Raw genomic sequence first — 25497 nt, forward strand, 5'->3', positions numbered from 1 at the left:
CACTTAAGTCCCAGGAGCACAAGGAAGGGGCCTGGAACTCAAGCAGCAAATGGTCCTAAAACACAGAATAGTCAAGAGAAGCTCAGCCAGGTGACACAAACGGAAGAGTGGTAGGTCTCCTTAGACACACCTGCTGCCAGGTGGGGCACCAGAGCAGAAGCTCCTAGAGGGGGTCCACAGCAAAGCCCCCGCAGCTCTTAGAATCCTGTGAAGCACTAAGCTAACTGACACCATCCTATAGACAAGGACCAATCCCCCTGGGAGAAAATGCTGCTAGATCACCTGTATACAACTTGAAATCAGTCAGTAAACCCCTATAAACAACAGCAGCAAACAAGCTGTTGAACTACACGTTGGCCATTTACGCCAGGTTGGTGGTTTTGGGGTTTTTTTTTTTTTTCACTTTTAATGCTCAGTTGTTACTTGTTTGCTTATGTATTAGCCAGAGTAGGATAAGGAAAATCTATTAGATGATACATTTTAACTGTGAACAATTTAGTCATTAATTTTTTTTTCCGCTCAGTTATTTTTGCAGCAGACCTTATGACCTGCCCTTGGGTAAGCCAAGAAATAAAACAGAGGAGAATGACTCCTCTCTCCTGAGGAGTTTATAGTCTAGAGAAAAAGAAGATGGAAGATAGATAGGAAGAAATAGGATGTAGGGAGCAGGGCTGGCAGGGAGCTCTCAGGAGAAGCGATACAGATGAACAAAGAAGCCGGGGTACAGAAGGATGGGGCATAGGCAGGGGACAGCAGCCAGGGAAGAGGGTACTAGTTGTGGAGCCTGGCAGGCAAGCTCCTGTACACACACGGCCATAGCACCTTGCATGTCTGAGTGCACACCTGCTAGCTGCAGGACCCTATCCCAAATTTAATATAAATGTGTGAACATAAGCAGTTCCCATGCATTCTCTAACATCTTCTCACTGAAGCACCATGTTTAATATTTTCATGACACCTACCACAGTTATAACTGTGGTATGTTTTCTATTTACTTGATAATTGTCTCCAACACACACACACTCTAAACTATAAGCTACATGAGAGCCTGCAGTTCACACCTTATGCCCCCTAATTCTCAGCTCTACTACCACTTTCTAGCTGTGTAACCTTAGGCAAGTTATTTAACCTCTCTGATCCAATAGTTCATAGAGATGTTCATGAGGATCAAATGAGAAATGCATATAAAACACAGGACAGCTCTCACTAAAATTATTCAATTTCCCCTGACAAATACTGAGCAAGAACAAGGATCTTCAGGGTCTGTACTCCACAGAAGCACTTTCCCCTATTCCAGCAACCCATGGTTACACTCTCCATTCAAGGATTCAGACAGAAAAATCCTGTATTTCTGCCATCACAGGCTAGTTTGTCAGATTTCAGCCCTCTGGGCAGCTTCTCCTCTCCTCCTCCTCCTCCATCCTGATGCTATGATGCCACAATCCAGTCTCTGTGACTCAGGGAAATGTTTCCATGGAGATGAGCAGTGATGTCATAAAGGAGAGATTGTTACAGGGTTGAATAAAATCTGGCACCAGATGCGCCCTGCCTCCTTATATAAGAGGGGCGGGAGACAACTCTTGTGGGCGTATCCAGGAAATGGGAAACCGAATCAGCCAAAGATTGACAAGGAATGACCAAAGGGAGAAAAAGTTCCAGTTCCTTCCATCATGCACAAGCAGCCCCATTTGGAAAAGGACAGATTTAAGAGACTTTACTAAGCCAAAGATTGTTTTTCGCCGAAGGATATCAAAGGAACGAAGAAGAGGCAGTGACTACAGGAGACTCCACCTTCTGGTCTAGAAAAACCCAAGCAGACAGTGGCTTCATCCATCAAAGCCCAATGTTATCAAATATTTATTGAATAAAAAGCCACGGACTCTTCCTTACCAGAGGCTCATTTGCCACACGCATCTAATTACACTAAAGTCAAACCATTGTGATTTTCAGCCCTGCGTGCATTTTAGAATAACATCTTACCAGAGAAACAGCAGCCACCCCCAGATTAATTCCCAGAGAAACTCAAATCACCTTGCTAAGAAAATTCCCAGAGGAGACTTTGTACTAAGGAAGCAACCCAGAAAGCTGTTTGCCACTCCTGACATCTCTAAAACAAGCCTGGCCTTGGGGACAGAATGGCTGACATCAGGGAAGCGTGGCCGGACAGCTGGAGGAAGAGCTCCACCCTAATGGGCAATGTGTGGAAGTAAAGGAGCATCTATTGCTTTGGAAAGACCAGGTCAGGGCAATCACTGTTACGGACTGGTTCTTTCCCTCACTATCCCTTGGAATTGCAGAGTGATTGAGTGATTGCCAGAACTGTGAGTGCCAAGGAACAGGTGCTTTCTTGTAAAAGGTCTTCCTTGATCCCAAAGGAGGCTCTGGTAGCCAGGGCTTTAGACAATGCATAGTCCCTCTTTCTGTCTCTAGGCAGCTGGTTTTCTGAAGGCTCTGTTCCCAGAGAGGACAGTCCATTGCAGTAGCTAAATACATGTGTAGTGCGTGTGTACTTCTCTGGCCTTCATCATTATTTATGAACTGACTTCAAAGGGAAGTCATTTCCACCCAGGAAACATGACATATGCTTTTTCCTACTGACACCTGCCTAGAGATAATTGTGCTTTCTCATTATCCTGGAGAGTAGGAGGCAGTGTCTTCCTGCTGTTGGTATGGGCAGCACCAAACCATCTACCACGTAGTAGAGAAAAGCCAGATGGTCTGAAGGCTCCATTCCCAGGCCACTCTGCAGTCCTTGAACATGCATAATCTCTCATAGCTCCTTGCCCTGGACCATGCTGCCCCTTTGGCTCAGAATGTCCCCTGCCCCCCTCCCATCCCCACAGCCCCTTTACCTTAAGATCTGGTCCCAGAGCAAATGGCTCAGCTCCTGAGCTCCAAATGCCTCCTCCAAATGCTGCCAAGGAGTGGTCCTTCCCTCTTTTACTGCCCACATCCTCCTTTACAGCGGGGGCTCTCTGGGGACAAGGGACCATTGTTCGTTCATATTTGAATACTGGGCCCAAGCACACACCCCTAGCATCTGAAATGCACACACACCAAGGTGAATGGGAGAAATATTCACTGCCAACCTCAACTATTCCAAAATAAAGCTAATTTTTAAAAGTAAACTTCAGTGACTCAAATGACTCATTTTATGAACAAGCATCCCTTTGAAGAGATCTAAGAAGGAACAACACGAGTTGCTATGAGAAGGTCTGTGACTATGGAGACCCAAACTCTTGCTGTGACATGCTGAGCAAACCATTTCTCCTCCCTGGGTTTCCATTTTCTTAACTGTAGAAACCAACATGGGTGGAAGTTTGGGCTCAGAGTGCAGCTCTCACATTTTAACGCCCTGAAGCCACCTGTGGCATTTTCACATGCATGTTATACATTCAGGGTGATTCCTCAAGGTACTTTGCTGCCCCCTGGGTTGATATTGTCCCTTTCAGCCTTATCTTAAAACCCTCCTTCCTCTTACTGCTCTCAGTGCACACCAAGCTAGGGGTGGGTGAGAATTTCTTATGCAGGACACACTGGAAAGATAAGCTAATGCAATATGACTCCAAGACAGACTGTCACCTCCTCCCAAGCCCCTGTGAGGCTACCCCTACCGGGTCCCCAACCAGCAAAGCTATACCTAAGTCTTGCCTGAGCCGGGCTAATTTCATTATTTTGCAAAGGCACTGCCATGCACCTGTATATCCTGTCACTCTCCTTGTCCATGACAAATGTCTGGCATAAAAGTTACCTTTGGAAACATGTTAAGACAGACAGCAGCAAGCACATTCAGAGAGGTCCGGGGCAAGCGGGAAGGCTGAGGAACGGGGAAGATGTTCTTCACTGTGCAGCGAAAAATAAAAGGAGAGAGCAGAGTAGGGGGCTGCCAGGGTGAAGGGAAAAACTCCTGGTCCATTTGCCAGCAGCAGGCATGTGTCAAAAGTCTGTCCTAGTTGCTCAGCAACCAAGAAAATGCATTTCAGAGAGCAAAGGGCTAATTGGATAAATGAATTAATTAGGCATTTCTGGAGTCACTGCTGTAAATGACAACAGGCTGGGGTGGCCAATTTTTTGCTAGTGGAAGAGTCTTCCGATCCTACCTGAGCTTTGGTCTAGAAAATCCAGGGAGCTAAGAAGGGCAGGAGCCATGTAACAAGGTGTCAAAGATGCTATACTGAAGGGGCTAGGAGGAGGGGAACAGAGGGAACCCTGCCTTGGAGGAGAAGTTGAACTAAATGACCTTTGAGGTCTCTTTCAATTCTTCATATTTGATCAGTTTTGCACTGCAGGGTAAGCAGAAGAGGAAACAAAGTAAATCCCCACTCTGGCAGCCCAAAGGCAACTTAATAACCTGCTTTCCCACACCATCCTGTGGGGTTTCCCTCTGCTGTATTTAATGCAAGCAGGATCCCATGAAAGGCGGTAGACAGCAGTTGTTAGGGAGTTTGTGTGGGAAACAAGATGTTTTGTTGGTGGTTGCTTTTTTTCCCTTCTCTGCTCTGCTTCTCCCTGTTGGCTTCCTTTAATTACAGCAGAACCCCACTGGCTGCTCTAATGATGGAGAGGACTCCACTGTGCCAGGAGGGAGCGGGCAAGAGGTGGGAAGGGAACAGGCAGAGTGAAAGGCAGGCAGCCAGCAGCTGCCAGAGCTGGAAGGAGAGACAGCAGTTGGGCTTCTGTTTCTGCTTCCACTGACAATTTGCTGGGTGCCTCCAGGCAAGCTGCTGTGCCTCTCTGATCCTTTCGTTTTCCCCCCACAAAGTACAGAGAATGGGTTTTGTGGTGTTTTGAGAACAGTCAATGCCATTTGCTAATGACATGTTTCCCTTGCTCAAAATTACTAAGGGTTGCCCAGAGCCTACAAAAATAAATTGCCAAGTTTGTCAGCAAGAATCTGGCCCTGTCTCATCCTGACTCTCCCAGTTTCCAAATAGTCCTGTTACCTCCAAGCTTTTATTCATCCGGCTCTTTGCCTAGAAACTCCAAAACATCAGTACAAATACTCAGTGAAGCTTTTTAGAAAAGAACAGGATGGTCTAATACAGTGGTTCTCAACCTGTGGGTTGCGACCCACGGGAACTGTATTAAAGAGCCGCAGCATTAGGAAAGTTGAGAACCATGGTCTAATTGAAAAAAGGCCTAGGAGTTGAAAACCCACCTTAGCCCTAGCGGACCAGCCAGTTGACCTCCTAGCTGGTTACTGGGGCCTCAACTGCCCTACAGGCAGCAGTTGGAGACAGGGCCTATGGCTATGCAGGGGAGGAGCTCTCAAGTGGGGGGTTGGGAGGTATGTGAGACTTGCAGCTCAGCCACTCACCAGGACACACTGGAAAGATAAGCTGCACTGGGGGCAGGACTCAAACCCCAGTGTGCCTCTGTTTACTCATCTGTGCCAAACTCCATAGTGGCCATGAGGATCAAATGAGCTGATGAATGCAACGATTGCAGCTCGGTGTCTGACACATGATAAGCGCTCACTAAATGTTGTCCATTATTTTTATAAAACGATGTCATTCTAGACTGAAATAAAATCTGATGTCCTTCACCCCTCCTCACCCTTTTGCTCGGGCTCTCTCAGCCTATCCCCGCTCCCAAGCTCAATAACACCCCAATTTCTACATCAGTAATGTCATAGGCTCAGCGACTGTCCATCTTCAAAAGGCATTTTTCTCTATCCCATTCCCCACTCTGGAGCACATTAGCTATGTGAACTTGGCAATCTCACTTCTCTTCATCACAGCTTCCTCATCTGTAAAACAGAGATAATAATAGCCTCCAGTTCGTAAATCTGCAATCTGCCGTGAGGGGGAAATGAGACGACACAAGCCAAGCACCCAAACTGGCATCTGGCACAGAGCAGACCTCAGCCAAGGGTACCATCCCCGAGGCTACTGAATTGTATACTTTAAAGTGGTCCAAATGGCACATTTTATGTCACATACATTTTTTAATGAATGAGTGAAATTTAAGGAGGAAAACAAAGGAACAGAGCAAAGCTCTCCCCAATTGTCCCTCCCCTTAACATATTAACTGCCACAAAAGTTGTACTTCACTCAAGGTACGTCTGCTCCCAGGGCTCAAACTTATGAAACATATATAACTCACATGTCTCTTTACCTCAGGTATCTTGGGAGCTGCATGGGCCCCAAGGAAAAATATTTTTTTTCTAGTGTGGCAGTCAGTGTGTTAAACAAAGAAAAATCTACCATCAGAAGCATTTGACCAGTACAGAGACAGTCACCCAGTCTTGGGCCACAACCCTTGGCTCTCACCTCACTGGAGCTCTTCCAGGATCAGGCATGACTCAGTCAGAAAACAGGCATCTCTGGCCAGGAGTGGCACCAGCCTACCTCTCCCAGACACCAGCCCTGAAGTGGAAAAATTAGGCCAATAGCACAGGCTCTGATTACAGAAGGGCTCATCTCTAAAATGCCATTCCAAACTATCCCAAACAAAGGTGAAAGATTTTCATTCACCATTAGAAGGTCAGATTTAAAGTGTAAGTCCTTTAATGCTTGGTGGCTCACAACTGTAATCCTAGCACTTTGGGAGGCTGAGGCAAGAGCATCACTTGAGTTCAGGAATTTGAGACCAGCCTAAAAAAGAGAGAGATACCCTCTACATGAAAAACAGAAACATTAGACAGGTGTGGTGGTGGGCATCTGTGGTCCTAGCTACTCAGGAGGCTGAGGCAGGGGGATTGCTTGAGCCTAAGTATTAGAGCAGTGGTTCTCAACCTCCTAATGCCATCGCCCTTTAATACAGTCCCTGTGGGTTGCGACCCACAGGTTGAGAACTGCTATATTAGAGGTTACAGTGAGCCATGATGAGGCCACTGCACTCCGGCCTGGGTGACAGACCAAGACTCTGACTCAAAAAAAAAAAAAAAATTTTTTTTTTAAATGTGAAAACTTGGGGGGAAAAAGAGTTGAATAAAAGTAAAGGAGGGATTTTAGAAGATTTTTCCTAGAACAGGAAGAGCTGGGAAAGTGGAGGGTGCTGGGCAGAGGGGAGGGACGGGCCAGGAAAAGGACCTGAAGTACTTTCTGGCATCCTTTGCTCTTCTTACCTGGCTGTAGGCAAACACCAGCCCAGCGCCTATGCCTGAGAACTGACCCAGGCCCTGGGGTGTTCCTTCTTCTCCCTGGAAGCTCTGTGCCCTGCTCAAGTATTAACCCATGGGTGGCCATGCTTTACCTGCTGTAAATTCACAAGAAACAATGGATTCCCCCCACCCCCAAACTCCCAAGGGATTCAGGATGAACTATTAGAAGCAAGATAAACTCTCAGTTTAAAAAAAAAAAAAAAAAACTGAAGCCCATTTTTGGGAATCCACCTTAGTAACTTAAAACAAGAACAGATGCCCCCTAAGACACAGAGATGTACAGCAATAGACACAGGTGCTTTGATTTGTCTCATTTTTAGAGTTTCCTGCTGTTCTTTGAAGATGCTCATTCCCATCCCCAGCCCCTTTAAAGGAAATTAATATGGGGCTGGAGCTGCCTCACTGTCCAAGATAAAAGGAAAAGTAAGGGCTAAAAACAAGTCTGGGCACATCCTCTGGCCAGCACAGGAGTGTCCCCCACTGTGCAGGTGTCTCTAGAGAACCATTTCACAGAGTCCCTCCTTTCCCACACTGGGGAAGGGATAGTGTTGGAAGCTTTCCCCCTCCCCTTAAAATACATACCCGCACAGCAGGGTTAAAAAAAATGACTGGCAGGAGGAACCCTACTGTGAGGGAGACCAAGCTAATCTTACGACCTCTTATGATCTAATAATAACCATTTCCTGCCCATGTTAGACCATCTTCTACCTTGCCAAGCACTTTAAACTCACTAAATCCTCATAAGAAATGTACAAAGTAGAGATTATAATCCGAGTTTATAAAAGAAAGAAGTGGGTCTCAGACAAGTCATCTTCCCAGGTCACAGAGCTCACCAGTCAGTGGTGGAGCCAAGTTTCAAAGTCAGGTCCTTCTGACTCAAGCACTATCCCTGCCTGAAGGGATTCCATCCCTTGGGTCTCTCCACAAGTCATCCAACCTAGCTGTCTTCCCAAGGCTACTTTCTGAGAGAACAAAATTCTACGTTATACTAACTCAATGGAACACTAAGGAGAATCTGGGTGTTGCAGAAAAGCACTGGACCAAGAGTTAGGGAGCTGGACATTGGTGTGGGAGCTTCCACTCTCTGAATAAATTTGGGCACTGCACAATCTCCATTTACCACATTTCCCATATTAGAAAAAAAAGATATCATTAGATATTATATGTTCTTTCCTGTTCTAAAATATTATCTCTGGGTTATGTATATTTTTAGATGACCTTGGAGAGAAAAAGGATGACTATTGTGAATATTCCAGCCAGGTTGAGGGGGCGGAGAATCAAGCACAGTCCTCCTGGCTTCCCCACAAAACTACACCACAAGTATGAGCAACTTCTATAACGCAATGAAAGTGACATTCCCTTACACGTGTCTTTACATTTATAGTTTATAAGCCCTTTCAAATATTTTATTTCATGTTGATCCTTACAACTATTACATCAATCAGGCTACTAGAGTCTTGGATGGTGACTGACGTGAACCATTTGATAAAGATGGTTAGGTAGCAATGAGAAGGCTGGTTTTGGATTGCAGTTTGGCCATGACCAAAAGGATTATTCCTGTGTGTAAACTTGCACCCAAATCCACAGTCTATGGCAGCTTGATGCCATCCAGGTAACAACTCTAAGCTGTCACAATCATGATCATCATCATCATCATTCACAATGATCTCATTTGAGCACACAACAGACACTAAATAATATTTGTCAAAGCAATTAATCTCAAAGGAGACTACAGGTAGGATCGGCTCTGCCTAGAAGCATGTACATATACCATTCATGTATGCACACACATGACTGCCAAGCTATTTTCTCTCCTCATCTCAGCTCCTGAAAAAGATACACAGATCCATCCTTTCTCCCAGGACATGATTCTTTCACCATCCCTCAACCTGCCAGTGCAAACCTACTTGGCTGAAGCTGGAAAAATCCTCTAGGAACTGGATCTTTTCTCTACAGTCTGCCTACATTCAGTTTCTGTGTAATAAACAGGGTTTCATACAATATAATCAACCCTGCCCCCCCAACTCCATTTCTTAAAAAATTGTGAAAGTGCACAAGAAAAAAAAGAGAACAAGAAACAAAAGCAGAAGAGGGAAAAGGCAATCTTGAAATGAATTTGACTGCAGAAGCTTATGTTCCTGCAGGCATGGTAGATATTAATAATTCAACAAAATATTACAGTAATTACTATACTTTGCAAAATCACAACAGTGCACTTTAGCACAACTCCTACCAATCTCCCTGCAACTGCCATTAATAAATAAAACACAATTCCCTATATTAAATTTGTTGTTTAAAAGCTAAATATTTTATCAGAACTAATATATTTTAAACAATCAGTCAAGACCAAGAAAATCTCTGGCCCCATATTTCTTCCCTCTTTATATGAAATTTCACCTTTATGGTTAGGGCAAAAATTGACTTGGCCTCTAACAAGAATACATCGAGCGTTAGGGCTTGAAGGCCCCATAAAGGGACCTGAGGATCACTCAGCTTGAATACTCTGCTGGAATCTGATTAGGTTGCCAGGAAGAGAGAAGGAAAAATAGTGGAAGATTAATTCTTTTGGACCATGATTCTAACCTACCTCATTCAGCTTCAGAAAAAGAAGCCACAAACTGTAAAGAGAGATGAGTTTCAGAAAACCACCAAAAAAAACACACCTAAGTATAACCCTGACCATGTCTGAGGTTAATGATTTTGAAACAAAGGTGCACTTCACTTTACCCTATAATTACATTCCCACACATTTGCTATATCAAATTTCTCAAGTTCTATTGATTTTACCTTTCTGTATCAGTTAGTTTTTCCTATACAAACTCAGAAAAATAAACCTAAATCCCAATCACTTACTCTCACAAACACACAGGGTAGCTAAGGGTTGGCTGATCACAGCTGGGCTCAGCTGGGCGGTTCTGGTGGTCGTGGATGGGCTGGGCTAGGAATGGCTGTGTACTACTTGTCTCTTGTCCTCCCCCTAAGACCAGCCGTCTAGGCTGGGCATGTTCTTGCTATGCACTGCATAAGTGCAAGGCAACAGCCAGAAACACACAGGCCTCTTGATAACTGAACTTAGAACTGGCATACTATCACTTCTACTTCCTCCATTGGCCAAAGCAAGTCACAAGATCAAATTCAAAGTTGAGAGGTGGGAAAGAATGTCCCACCCACAGAGGACACTGCAAAGGTCCAATAGAAAAGGAGCCTTAGAAAGGCATTAAACTGAGGATAAAACACAATCACCCACCTGCAAAATATTTCTTTAGTGGCTCCTTCTTACCCATCTCCTGTGCCACCACCCAAACTACCCTCCTCTCCAAGTACAATAAGAATGGTTTCTCAGCATTTGTCCTTTGCTCTCTCCCACCCATAGGGTGATCAGAAATTTTATGTAAATCTAATTATATCACTCTTCTACTTTAAACTTTCCATGGTGTACCCCTTTGCTCTTAAAGAACACACTTCTTGCCCCAGACCGATCAGGCTCTGCTTAGTCCTGCCCATACCTACCTGTCTAGCTCCATCTCTCACCAGCCCCCAGGCCCTCTGCTCCAGCCACACTGTCTTCTTCCTAACCCCTTCAGATACCTTATACTCTCCTGTCTGCTGCAGAACCCATGTGCCCAAACACTCCTGACACTGCACACCCTTGAGATCCCTGCACACCCTGGAGATCCCAGCCCCCCTGCTTCTTCCTCGATGCCCTCCCTAAATGAAATGTACCACATGTCATCTTGGATAGCCTCATGCACTTGTCATTCACAGCACTGCTCACCATTACAGACTCGCAGCCCAGCAGCACCAGGCACATGGAGGGGACTCCACAAATCAATATTTGTTAAATGTTAAATATTGCTATAGTTATGTCAAGTGGTTTTAAATTTTTAAATAAAAAGCAGCTAAACCTACTTTATTTGGGTTGAGTTTTATATTAAAAATGTTCAGATAACAAGTGCCAGTGGCAAATTGCTCTGTAAAGTGTTCAATCTCCCATACCATACTACTGATTTTGCATAAATCTGGTTTTGATGCATCAGGTTTCCTTAAAGGGTTGTGTATCACTAATTTGAACAAAGTCACCGGCATCCCATGCTAAGGCCTCCCTTTTCCCACCATCATCAGTCCCTGAGTACACACCGAAACTCCACAAATAGCAGAGGCTACAAAACCAGCAAATAATCTAAGTACCTTGCAGATATAAGAGAAATTTTTTGACACTGTTTCTATGTCCAGATGAACTATCGTGCCAGTGTGAGACAAAGCAAAATTTTAGACAAACCAAGAATTATTTTTTTAAATGTTATCTCCCAAGTACTTGGAGATATAATTCATCATCCATGTCAGGATACTTTGTGAATTAAATGAAATCTATTAGTACTACATCAAGACAATAGGAATAAACCAGGATGTTCCCACGTACTCTCTGTGAAAGATTACTGGAGGATATACAAGAGAAAAATAAAAAGCAGCCCAAAAAAGAGGAATGGAATCCAAAAACCAGAGGCACTAATCCAGGAGTAAAATAAATGAAAATCTCAAGATGACAGAAGGGAAACAGGCCTAGAAAGAAATAAATCAGTAAAAATTAGAATACACAATAATAGCACAAAGAAAAGCTGGAATATCTCCTCAGTACTACGGTGAAACAGTAGATGTGTCTTCTCTCTATAAAGAAAATAACACAAGCAGAAACATGAGGTAAAACCAAAAACTCTACCAGAAAGCTACAACCCAAACTGATAACAACAGAATTATGAACAACTGCCAGAACACAGGATAATCTATTTGACCTCAAAGCTTAAGACCCTCCATGTCAAATGATACAGGTTGAGCGATAGATTTATAATTATACTACCAGATTACAATTGCAGATAATAAAAGCCACCGTAACATTTTAAGCATTTGTACTAGCTGTAATTCACTGTGGTCTTGATTATGTTTATTTCCTAAACATGCTTAAATTAGCACATATTTTATGCTAGCTCTGCAATCTCTGTCCAACATATACTCCCAGCACATAAAACTATAAGTTTTGGGCAAGTCCAGTCTGCATCATATGTTTTTTTAACATGTTTTTTCACCAGGAGTATAGTAGGTATTTCTAAATACTTCACATTATCTGAAAGAAGAAGGCAGAGCAATCAATACAGGTCAAGACCCAGAATAAATTTTTTTTTTGAAACATCCAAACAACACTCCCATTTGAGAATTGTATTATATCAGTTGCAACTTGAAATAAATTGTACATCACACCTAAAATAAAAATTGTGGAGTCTTTAATATCGTAGTATATATACTTATAGAAGTGTCTCGTTGTACTGAGAGAGGGCAGAAGAAGGCAAGAGGCCTCAAAGCTGCTGGTGAAGGGCCTCCAGCTCCTGAAGGAATGAAGGCAAGGCAAGGTAAACTAACACCTGGCATTCGTATCACTCCCAATTCTTTTCAAAATGCTTTCATTTGCAACATCTCATTATTTAACTATGACATAAAGGGAGCAAATAGGATTGTCCCCATTGCACATGCAAAGAAATGATTGAACTGATATCACATCTCGTTTGTTGTAAGATGGGCCTGCACACTTTTTGCAACTTTTTCATTGTATAGCTAAGGAAATTGAATTGCAGAAAAATCAAATAACTTAAGTAGCACTGCACTAAGCAAACTATTGACTGAATGAATACATCTGCTTGAGATATGACCAAATCTAAGCATGCTTGAGAAAGTGTTTTCCAATATTTTTATTAGCTACAGACCCTTTCCCTACTAATAATTCACCCATTTAAAACACACACGTAATTCTCATTTGTAGACTAAGCTACTATATCTGGGAGGGTCTTCATTTCCTTGTACCTGAGAAGCAGGTGATCTGTTGAAGATAATTAATAAAAATCAGGAACCCTGATCCAAAGATTCCAATCTCTGAGGCCAACATTCTTTCCAACATATCAAGATGTCCTTCATTGATGTTATCTCAGGAATGAAGAAGACACCATTATGAGCTCAGCTGCTTCATGCCAAAATCCCAAAGTCTAAGATAAAAGGAACCATCCACCCTATTTTTAGACATTAGATCACTTACCATCAGGCAGAGGTTCAAATTTTAAGGAAACTCTGACTATTGTGAGGATCAACCACATGTCCTTGGGTAAGGTGAGCTCCTCAGCCCTGAGAAATGACAGTAAAAACTAATCTGGAGGTATTATGTCCCCTCCTTGAAGCCTCAACACTGAGTTTGTGCCATTGATTATAACCCTGGACTAGGCTGCTTTCCTCTGGAAGGTGCCAACTCCAATGGCAGACCACCTCAGAATAAGGGTCAGTGATTCCATCTCCTTCTTTATCCCCAGCACTTACTATGGCTGGGCCCCAAATCAGAATCTTCAAAGAGTAAGGGGGAAATTTCTGATTTGGTATAATGATAAATTTCATGTGTCAACTTAACTGAGCCATGAGGTACCCAGATATTTAATTAAACATTATTAGATATCTGTGAAGGTGTTTCTGGATGAGATTAACATTTGAATTGAAATGAGATAAACATTTGAGTTTTAAGCAAGTTGCCTTCCCCAATATGGAAGGGCCTTGTCCAATCAATGAACTGCAGAGTAAGAAGGAATTCTTACTTCTCTACCTTTCTTTGAGCTGGGACATAGTCCTCTCCCCCCTGCAGACCTGGACTTGACCTGGACTTGACCTGGACTTGACCTGTAATTTACATCACTGACCCTCTTGGTTTTCAGACCCTAGGACTCAGGCTAAAATATGACATTCACTCTCCCAGTCTCCATCTGGCCAGCTACAGATCTGGGATTCTCAGCCACCATAATTAAATAAGCCAATTCCTTATAACAAATTAAACATTTTGGAGTTTTAAGATATCTTCACATCAAAACTTTGCTTTCAAGCATGACTACTGAAAGCAACACAGTGAGATAAGCAAGTTTTGGGCCTCGAAAGACACCCTCCTATGTCACTAGCACCCTGCAAAGCAAGTTTCCCTGTATTCCCAGTTCCATGGTCTCAAAACTCTTATTATAAACAAGTTCCCCCACTAAGTATATTCACATTCAGATGTGGCAGCTTGAGCCACTTTTCTAGTCTTGAAAAAAATGTTCAACTCAGTAATTGCTCTTCATCTCCCACTGAGAACAAATTTTAAAAAGAAGAAGTTCATCTCCTATGCAGAAGTGTGATCTTCAACCTGATTCTAACCATTGAATGAGAAACCGCCTGCCTCACCATAGATGTCAAAAGGCCCTTGAGAGAATGAGTCAGGCATGGGGGGCCTGAGAACCTGTGAGAGAAGCTGTGACATCCCCAGGGTACAGACCTGGAGGCAGAAGAGCAGTCCAAACCCTTCCTGATTGCTAAGGTTCTCCTTGTTTACAGAGGCACATTTATGTATTTAAGAAAGTATTTTTATTAAGTTCAACTCAGTGAGTTTCTATTGGCTGACCACCAGATACAAGAGAAAGCATAAGAAAGAAAATGCAGAAGAGATGGGAGAACAAGCCTGAGCCTCCCTTCTACCTGCATCTATTTGTAGAGTCCTAGTTCAGTTGTTAGTGGGTTGAATACACATCCAACCGAGGAATGAGCATACTTATATAAAACATCTATTTCTATTTTCTCAGCCTTTTTGGGACGAAGCTAAATGACCAACCCCTGCCACCAGGACCAAACTGCCCTGTTGTCAACCGATTATTCATCCAAGGATTGTATACAACCCCTCACACGATGCACTCACACTCTACTTCTCCTCTTCTCTCCTTGGAACATTCCTGATGCAGCATTTTTTCATTATTGTATCCTATTTCGTTTCACTTCTTTCCCAGGACAACACTCCCTCTAGTGTCTACATAGGGTTCTCGGGTTCCATTCTTGGTACACAGAGCGAAGGCTAAACTCAAGGCTGCACTTTAATGGGTACAGATCACTACAACGTAATTAGTGGATTGGGCCACTGTGATAATCCCAGGTAAGGAGCTGCAGATATTCTGCAGACAGTTACAGTCGTGAATATTCCCATTTCATACCAGGTACAAAGACAGAGTAGCAGATCTGAAGGAGAAGAAAAATGAAACTTCAAGCTCCATCTCACGACTTCAGTGTAGATGTGTCTTTAACACAATGGGTTTGCCTTGGTAACTAGCCTAGAAGCCCAGTCTTCTCCAAGTTTCTTTAAGCAACACATTTCATGCACTTCCTTCAAGAAGTCTCCTATGATTAGCTGTAAGTTGTAATCATAGATGCCCAAAAGAAGCATTTGAAGCACTGACTCTGCATTTTTCTGGATCCCTTAACCCTCCATGCAATGGAAGCCTCGAAAAAATATTCAATTTATTCATCATTAATAAGATTGATCTTTAAGCTGATTCGAAGCAGTCTGATGCTAACCATATCTATTAAAAATTGAGTTTCAAGAATCTAGGTCCTTGGGCATTTACTTCTTGATCCCCTTTCACTGTCTGCCTTGGCACTACACAAAAGATGGATATCACAAAACTCTGATTAAGGACATGGAATATGGGAGGTGATTGAAATGAACATCTTGCTAAGAACTGGATTCTCTCCAAGGCTTGGCCATCAGCTCACTGAGAAACTTTGGGAAAGTACCTCCTTCATCTGCTTCAATATTTCCATTTGAAAATGAAGGAGAGGCCCCTTCCAGATATAAAAATAACAACTACACCAACTAAAAAGTATCTTGAGACCTTGCTACGTTTGAGTCCAGCACTCCTTTTAGGCACTCTGCCTAGTACAATCTCAATCCTTACAACAGCCAAAAGTGAGAAGTACTATATCACCACCCCCTTTTTTCAGATAAATAGCAAAAAGAAGGTTAAGAATTTGCCAATGTCACACAGCTAGCAAGAGACAGAGGCAAAATTTGATTCCAGCCACCTGGCTCCTGGATCCATGATCCTATTAGTATGCAGCCTTGTTTCATGTTCCTAGTACATCCATCCTCAATAAATCCTAAGCAGTTTGACATTCAGGATGAAAACCTCCATGATGTGAATTCACACAAGTCATATCATATACCAATGCTAAATCATTCCACAATCCACAACCTTATAGAATCCTTTAATACCCTGCATAGCTTTAATTCCAGCTTTTCCCCTAAACTGGGCTTTTTCCCAGCATGTGCCAAGTAGCAGACCCCTACAAATCCTTGGGCACAGTTTTACTGACCAATAGTCCTGAGTGGCTGGCCCACTGCACTGCAGATCCCTTTCATCTCAACCGAATAGGAATGGTTTCCCCTGCTTCCTGGCATGCACGTAATAGCAGAAGGCTATTTGTGAAATCCCAAAGTTCTTAGACCCCATTACTTTTTTCAAATTTACTATAGCCCATTTATTAGTGTACTATAAAGAACAGCATTTCCATAAATAATTAAACCCAAACTACACTGAACAAAATAAATGTACAAAATGTTCCTGGCGATGCAACTAGGCTTGTCTCACTCAGTAACTCAAATAACACGGTGATTCACAAGGGACCCCCATTAACAACAGTTAGTAAGATACAGCACATCCCAAATTAGCAATAGTGTTATTTACTGTCTGCAGCCACTGTGGTGGGTGGGCAGAGTGGCTGTGGAGCACAGCCCCAGAACAGAAAGGAAGAATGTATTCCTAAGTCTCCCACAAGTCTTTCTCAGGAGCATCATATATACCCATCCTAGGCTTCAAACTACCTTACCTGTACAATGGGCAGTCTCCCACCTCACCTGAGTCAAAATACACAAATCTTCTTTTAAGAAAAATGCTCTGAGAAGAAAGGTGAAAGACGGGTGTGAGTAGGGGATGGCTGAGTGAGTAGAGGAGAGGACAGGTGGTATCTAGGGTATAAGGTGCCACACTTCTGACTGAGCCTTATCCCCTCACCTCTGTGCCAGATGATTTGATGGAGACAATTCCCAGGCACTTCCTTGACATCCTGTGTAAGATGCCCACAGCATCTCCTACAGGGATCTTCTCTCCTCTGAGTTCACAGCCTAAAAAGATCACTGGACAATTAACCACATATCCACATATCACCCGCGGCAGCTGTCTCACTGTCCTGTGTTATTTAACCTTACAGAAGAGCAGGCTCACATCCAAAGCTTACTGACAGGCACGGGAGGCAAGTGCTATCATATCCCAGTTTGTCTCCCATCCATTTTGCCCTTCCTAACTCCACCGTGCCCAGAACAGTGCCACATACACAGGAAACACAAAGCAAACAGGTGGAGATTTTATGTGAGTGTCCATCTGATCTCTGAAGTGTGTGAGAAGGAGCCAGGATTGTCAAGGAATCTTTATTTCTATCCTCTTATTAGATGGAGTAGAGCATTCTCTAAAACTTATAAGTCATATATGAAATAACAGACACTTCTTTTCTGCACACCCCCTACCCCCACCCCCCCACAGCAAAGTCCTAGGTCAGTATTACCAACCCACGTGTGCCCCTGTACCACCCACTGCAAGGCTTACATGAGAAGAGCAGAACTCACTCTTGGCGGTGAAGGGAAGCTGGGATACTGCCTCAATTATTTCATTCCTCACCCTCAGAACACTTACCAAATAATACAAGATGAAAGTAACAAAGAACTAAACTACGTACAATCAAATGTGTGGCACAGTCTATAAATTCTATAAACAACTAGGGAAAAGGGAAATAAATGCTTCTAAGGAAGGTTTCGTAGAGCTGCTGGATCTGCACCTTACACAGAGCTATGAGTGTATTTTAATAGAGGAAGAAGGTATCCCAAGTGCAGGAGATCACAGGAGCAAAGGCTTGGAGTCAACTGGGCAATGAAAAAGGCTGCCTTGGCCAAGGTGGAAGAGGTGATCAAGGAACAGGCAAATTTAAAGTTGGAGAAACAGATCCAGGACATACACAGTGATGGGCCTTGAGTGCCAAAATAGTAGACTTTGGATTTGAATTCAAGAAGCCAAAGGCACTCAAGCTAGAAGGCAGACATACTGGATGAAATTCCCCTGGTTATAGTGGCTGTCAAGTTACACCATCATTGATATCCCAGGCAATGATGATTTTTAATTCCTTTGTAGCCTCTGCTTGATGAGACTTAGACTTCCACTCATTCACTGACCTCGTCAAACTTATCAACTACTTACTAGGTGTGAGGCAGACCTCCCTCATCTCCACTGACTACCAGCACAGCCAGGAACCCAGCCAGAGCCCTCTCAGTCACCAACAATGTAAGGGGAATAAACACAGCCAGCCCAATTTGACTCATCCTACAGAGCCAGTTCTACTCCCCCAAAGTGGCGCTCACATTCTACAGTTTCCACTCCTCCTCCACAAGACCTCTTTTCTCCTTAAACTCACTAAAGAATTAATTATCCTTCCACATTTTCTTCCTGTAAGAGAAGGATCTCAAGCCAGCCAACAGGCAAAAAAAAAAAAGGATGAATGTGGGAAATTAACAGGTAGGTCACACCACAGGCCAATGTGTACCTTGCCTTGAATAAACCACTGGCCTTCAGACAAAGTTTCCTATCGCAGCCTGTCTGATTTCTTCATACCTCTCTGCTCCTTATGAGATGATTTAGGGCCACAGATCATCCAGCTCTAAAATTCCTCTAATGACAACAGATTTCCACAGCCCAAGAGATCACAGCCCAAAAGCAAAGCAGTTCCCTCTCCTGCCCCTGAACCCTCCTGCCACTGGAGCCATCAACTCCCCTTCTTCTTAAACCCAACACAAATGGAGAGGCCACTTCGCGGCACTCTTTCTTTACCAACTACAAAGCAAGTTCCCACCACTGCATTTCTGTGATCATTAAATCAGGCCTTCCAATTAAGGAGTTTGCAACTTCTGCACACCTTAGAAATCACTGCAGGTTCTGAGCTGCAAATCGTACCCTGCAACTCAGCATCAGAGAAATCCCAGAGAAGATAAGCAGCCGGTGCGCAGCCCTCTAGGCTGAAGATGACCCGGGGCAATTAGTACTGTTATGTCCCGATGCATTTCCCAGCTACATGTCAACTGAGATTGGCTCCCCTTGTAATATTAATTAAAAACAGATTTTTTTTTTCTTTTTGGCAAAGCCCTGGAGAATGGCTTCTGTGGCATGCTTCTTTTATTAAGTCTCTGAGAAGGCAAAACGCATTAAGATATCGTGACACAAGAACTGTGAGCAGAGACAACGAAGGCAGGGCAATCCAGCCAAAAGCTATCTGAAAAATCTGTCTGGGAACCACAATTAGATGCTCCAGTGAGTGAAATACAATTAATCTGATCAAATCGGTCACTATTTTGCACATTCGGAGTGAATATTTTAGAACACAGTCCAGCTGAACTAGTTAAGGGTAGGAAATCCTGCCTGGGAGCACCTGCGTGTTACACCTTCTCGTGTGCTTAGGGAAGGGTAACCTGGCAGGGACCTGCAGTTATCAACATCTCCCTGTTTCTCTCTACCAAGATGCAGAATTGGGCACATTAATTGCAAACTACCTGGTAAATATTTCACCAAACACACTGCAGGGGCATCAGCCTGAAAATCACTGCCACTGCAAGGGAGCTGCCGAAAAGGAACAGGGGCCATTCCCGGAGGATGCAGCACCGGGAATGGGGGCTCCCCATGAAGGGTTAATCCCCGGACAAGCGGGTGTGCAGAAACAGACTGTTCCTTCACAACTTTCCACTCCCCAGAGCTATTTGCCAACTCACTGAGCAAGCAGGAAGGCTTCTTCCTTCATTTCAAGGAAAAGGACAGAATAATGTGTTTTTCTGTTTCCCTGTAAGCCACGGGGACTGGGCTCCCTCTGGGTGTTTGTGAAACACTCTCTAACCCATTAATCACCAAGATCCCAGCTGGAGACAACTGCCGAGAAAAGAATGGCAAATTGCTCCTACAGAGCAGAGACTCCAAGGCCAAGTCCACTCAGCTCCCACCTGGAACACCATGACAGGGTAACATGGTCAGAGGCAGGACCCCCCCCCCATTCCTTTCAGGCTTACTGGGCACCTCCTCCCTTGCCCCAGAGCCACCTCTCCTCAGTCTGGGACCAAGGTAAATACCTGCGCAAGCCTCTGACAAGAATCACCTCCTGCCCTCTAATCCCCTGGGGCACACTCTGGACCAATGAAGTGGGTTGAAGGCCCTTCTCCTGAACACATTCCTGACTGTAAACCCTGCCAGAGTGGCATTCCGTTTTCAATTACATAGGGCTAGTGAAAACTCTCTCCCCAGAAGGGAATTCATGTCAAGTAATTAGGTTCACCAAAGGCAGGGAAGAAGAGCAGGGAAACTCATATCATGTTAAAACTGATGTTGAAGATTTCAGATGCCAGTGGAAAAGAAGGAATTCTCTAAGTCAAAGAGCCTGGAGCCAAGCCTCATGTTCTCTGCCTTGGGGGCAATTTCCTTCACTTTGAAAACAATAATGAAGGGATCTCCCCAAGCCTTCATCATCCCCTCACTCCTCACCTTGTGTTTTAGTCATAGGACCTTCTTTTCCTGCCACCAGGAAAGGAGGACAGGAGAAAAACAAAGTGGGTAATGTTGCTGTAACTGGTTTCCCAGTTACTCTCAATGGGGTTGTTTCCTTAAAGACTCTCAAAGACAGGGCGGTGTTAATGTTTCCCTATCTCCTTTAAAGAGCATCACAGATCTGATCATCAGGGATGCCTCTCTCTGTGGTATTGCCTAAAAATGTGGTCCAAAGAGGCAGACCTAGCCTAGGGACTAAAGACTAGGATAGGGGGACAGTACACTCCACCAACCCGTGGTGCCTTGCCCTTCCTTGGCAGTAAGGCTGACCTAAAGCACAACCAATAAGTCCCTGAGTGCTATTCATGGATTGTTTGATCTCAGTGCTGTCATTAAGGCCTCCAAGCCTAACTGGTCTAGTGCCCAGGCTCTTATGGCCCTCTTTGTACTGACAAATCATTTCCCCAGGAAACATGGGCCAGATTTGCCCCTCACTTTTTCTGCGGCACAACTGCATTGAAGATGGGCAGAGAAAGCCATGCACATTCAACTACTATTTGCAGGAAGCATTTTTCCTCTAAAGCCCCATCTTCAGGGGCTTTGTGAACACTCACAATTGATCCTTAAAATAAAAGCAGACACATAAAAATCTCTTCAGGCAGGGTGAATATTTATATTGTCCAAATATGGCATTAATAAAGCCATAGATAAGTGAGGACATCACCTGTGGATACATTTACTTCCACACAATCCTATCCATCTGCCTAACCAAGAAAAAACTCAAAACACACACACACACTTCCTAGTTATCAAACTAAAATGAAATTGATATTCATAACCCCTGCTGTCAGAGAATTACCCTCCTCCCCCCCACACACACATATATCTGAGTCCTCTGGGGACCTGTAAGTTTTCAATCACCCACCCTGCAAAGGGGCATGTTGCCCAACCCCCACCCAGAGCTGTCTAGCCCAAGGCTGGGTGGCATCTTTATGGAAGACAGGTGAAGCCAGCCACCAAGCTGCTTTGGAGCTGGACTCCACCTGGTCCTTGGAACTCAGCATCTGTTACCCAGGCTGGGCTGCCCGCACTGTGTCTGTGTATCATTAAGAACTAGGAAATGTGCACTTTGGGCGTTCCTCTGTGCTGTAGGTGCTCTAGCAACCTCTATCTAGCTTTCCCATTTCATAACCCATTCCTAGACAATACCCCAGGCTCTTAAAACAAAAATTTCCCAGGGAAATTGTCAAACACCGGTCATTAGGTCATTAACATAAATACAGAAGGTGGGAATGCCCTCCAATCAAATGAATTCCGCAAAGCTGCTTGTACATACATCTATTATCCTCTGCCTGGAGCTTGTACTCTACCCAATACTGAGCTTGTACTCTATCCAATCCAAATCAGAGAGAGAAGAGGAAAGGATTTTGCAAATCTGACTGAAGTAGTGACCGCAAGAGGGAGGGAAGTGGGGAAGATCTGGGACCTCTCCTTTTCTTCGCTGAGCTGTACAGCGCTGAGTGCCAGTGAGGTGGCGGGAACACCTCAGGGCAAGCGCTGCGGGCTGATGCAGCTGACCGGCCTAGGCCTGACGATGCTCAGAGCAAGGCGCCAAGTTCCGAGCCCTCGAGTTGCCTGAAAGGGCTCATCGGCGCCACCTCTCGGTACTGGAGCGTCCAAGGGAACCTGGCGGCAAGGAAAAGGGGGTGGAGAAGTGCAGAAAGCACAGGGACCCAACTCCACTCAGGAAGCGGTTTGTGGCGCAGGACGCAGTGGCAGGGGCAAGAGTTTTCTGCTCCACGACTTATGTGTACTTGTGCATGAGAGAGAGCGTGCGGCGTGGAATAGGTGTTGATTTCGCTTCACACTTGTAAACTTTTTAGTGCCTCTGCTACAGCTTTCCAGGGCAGCTGCCTGGGCTTCGAAGGAGAAACCCGGGTTGCCGAAAGGCCAAGGGTTGGGCCGAATTGGCCCAGCCTCCAGCCTGGGCAGCCAGACCAAGTGCCTAAAGCGAAGAGTAGCGAAGAGCAGCGACCTCAAGGCGAGCAGGAGTCTGGGAGTCCCAGTGGCCTCAATCTCCCAGGTTCCCTTACCCGTGATGGGAGCGGGGATGGGAGCGGGGATGTGGAGAAAGCGCAGGCAGTTGCAAGAATCCGGCCCTGTGTCCAGTGGCTCCCTCTCCAGATCAGCCCTTCTCCTCACCCATGAATTCAATACCCCCACCCAAACTGGAAAACTGACTCCCCAAGCCGAGTATGAGAGAAAGTGACCAGAGATTTCTTCCCCCAGCCCCATCTTTAAGAAACCCCTTCCTCGTCTCCCTCGGGCCCCAATCCTAGGGTCTCCAGTAAACAGATATATCATCTTACCACAAACTCCGTTAACCTGTTGGGGGCGTTGGGGGAGCTATACAAACCGGTTCTCTGTAAAACTCCCCCGCTCTCCCCCTCGACCCGGGAACAACTATGTGTCCCTCGCTCCCGCCCCCAATTCCCCCTTGCCGTCAGGATCCGCCACCGGGTGGGTACTCACGCTGCTGTTGTGTCCTGACCAGTGCACCATGGCTTGGTTGTGCGCTGAGTCCCCGGTCAGCGCGAATGAGGTGCTGGGCAGCCGGAGCTCTTCAGCAGCTGAGCCCCCAGCCCGAGGAGCCTTCATCTCTTCCCGAGAACCCTTGGCGAGAGGGCGGCTTCCTTTAGAACCATCAGCCGAGGAAGTAGACCGGGCGTCCCCATGCTCCAGGGCGCTAGGGGGCTGAGCCCGGCGACTCCTCCTGGCTCCGCCAGGCTTGCCAGTAACTGGGATGCCCTGGCTCCACCGCGCGCTTGCGGACGACATCTCTCCGTCTTTAACCTGCATCTCACCGCCGCTGCCGCCGCCCTGCTGGGGCAGCAGCTCTGGCCCGGGCCAGCGCCCCAGCGCGGCAGCTCTTCTGGCGGTCGCTAGCTCCTCCGGCCACTGGCTTGCCACTGTCCGCGACGAGAGAGGAAGCAACGCCGGTGACCGAGAAGCTGGGGCCACTGGGCGCCCGGGACTGCCAGTCACGTCCCAAGTGATCTCCGCGCCGGCCAGGACCCACGTCGACAAGAGTAAGAGCCCCGTCCGGGCTAGCGGCGCCCCCAGCCAGCCTGCCGGGCGCTCTGTGCGCGCCGCCTCCATCCCGCTGCGGCTACCGCGGCTCGGGCTGCCGAGTATCTGGCGGGCGCCGAGGTGCGGGTCCGGCGCGGGGGGTGTGCGCGCGCCGGCGAGTGAGCGAGCGAGCGAGTGAGTGTGTGTCGGGGGAGTGGGGAGGGGGCGGCCGAAAAGGAGGTGGCTCCGGCTGGCGCGCCGCGCCGGTCCTCGCCACTCTTCCCTCCTCGCTCCTGCTCGCTCGCTCTGTAGTCCAGAGGGTGATTCCAAAACCACAGGAAAATCAGTGAATGCCCCTTCGGTGCCTTTTTCTGGAATAAGAGCCCCCGAAATCTTCCCTACTGAGCTCCTGCAGAAATTTTGTAAAAAGGAGTGTTCAAAGATAAGAAATTCCTCTTTTTTAAAATATGAAAATCAAGCCGGATCCAAGAGGTGGTGCGGGCAATAGACCCCAATCCCCAGTCTCTCCGAAATCCAGCCTCCAGCTTGCTCCTCACGAAGAGTTGGGAGCCGCTTCTCCACGCGTTTAGGGGTTTACTCTGCGGGCCTGTTATAAGGGGGCTGGAGACGGTTCACCGGGAGGGTGTAGGGGGTCTCGGGGGAGAAGAAGGAGGAGTAAAGTGTTTTCAGCGCTAACTGTTCCTGGTCAGGAGCTAAAGGGGGCCAGGAGCCTCCGTGTGGGGAGGCGGCGCACAGAAGCCAGGCGCGGGATGAACCCGCCAGCAGCTCCCGCCCGGCCTGCTCCCCGCCCCCCCACCAAACCCCCGAGGCCTGCGCCCCCGTGCGGGGGCGCGGAGGATGCGTGCGTGCGCGCGCGTGCCTGCGCTCAGGCGGGCCTGCAGCTAGGGGTGCGCAGGGGCAGGCGGGCGGGCGCCGCGGGGTGGGGGGGGTACCTACTGAGCGGTGGAGGGGGTGCTGAGTGTGAGGGGGCGCACGGTTCCGTTCGTGCGCGTTTGCACGAGCATGTGTGCGTGTTAGTGTGAGCGATGGGGAATTGGGTGGGGGCGGGGGTGTGCGCTCGGGCCGTGGGCGCGCGCGGATCACGCACCGGGTGTGTTTGCATTTCCAGGAGCCCGCGAGTTGTCAGAAAGGCAATGTTGAGAACAAGGCAGGCGGCTCACGACAGCCCTTTGCTCCAGGCGCCCCAGGCACCCAGGACCCCCACCAGGCGGCAATGTAACCGTATTAAGCCTCCCAGGGGGGCGAGAGGAGAGAGCTGCGAGGCACGGGCGGCGGGAGCTGGGGCTTGCCCGCTCTCCTCTTCCGTTTCACAGGCTCTCCTTGACGGGAACCCCAGCCAGAGGTGAGGAAAAAGTAGTAGAGAACATCTGCCCCATCGAGGGGAGTTCAGACCCCATCCTTCTGCCTGGGATTGCGAGGTCGCGCCTTCACTCTCCCCAGGTCCTTTTCTGAGAGGACTCAGCTGTTATTTCACAGGGTCAGCCGCTGGTTAGAGGGTCCCTGGCCCAGCGCAGCGTGAGCTTTTCCAGGTCCCCAGACCCCTGCTGCAGGAGTGCAGCCTGGCCTCCTGGTGCGGCGGGGACCTTATGGACCGTGGGAAGGTGGAGACTTCAGGTGGGCTGGAAAGAGAGAAGCTAAGCCCGAAGATGACCTCGAGCTGCGGTTTACAGGCCCAGGGATACGTGGTGCAGCCCGCCTCCTCAGAGAAGCTCCCGGGATTTCTAGGAGGAGCTGGAGGAGCAGCAATTAAGAAAGGAGGAAGATAGATGGAGGGGGCATGAAGAGAGAAACAGCCTCCAGGCCCGTCCGGTACCTTTAGGGAGTAGATGACAAATGCCTTTGTAGATGGTTAAA

The 25497-nt window shown here is 46.4% G+C and overlaps 1 protein-coding gene across 1 annotated transcript in view; it reads right to left on the minus strand.

Annotated features, from left to right (window-relative positions):
• Positions 1-23941, minus strand: part of SORCS3 (sortilin related VPS10 domain containing receptor 3) — a 599222-nt gene extending 575281 nt beyond the window's left edge. Inside the window, exon 1 of the mRNA XM_003787189.1 lies at positions 23086-23941. Within this exon, the coding sequence (XP_003787237.1) occupies positions 23086-23712 (627 nt within the window). The 5' untranslated portion in view covers positions 23713-23941. The remainder of the gene's footprint in view (positions 1-23085) is intronic.
• Between the last annotated feature and the right edge of the window lie 1556 nt (positions 23942-25497).

Source organism: Otolemur garnettii, unplaced genomic scaffold (genome assembly GCF_000181295.1).
Source record: "Otolemur garnettii isolate 467f Iridium unplaced genomic scaffold, OtoGar3 scaffold00021, whole genome shotgun sequence".
Classification (NCBI taxonomy): domain Eukaryota; kingdom Metazoa; phylum Chordata; class Mammalia; order Primates; family Galagidae; genus Otolemur; species Otolemur garnettii.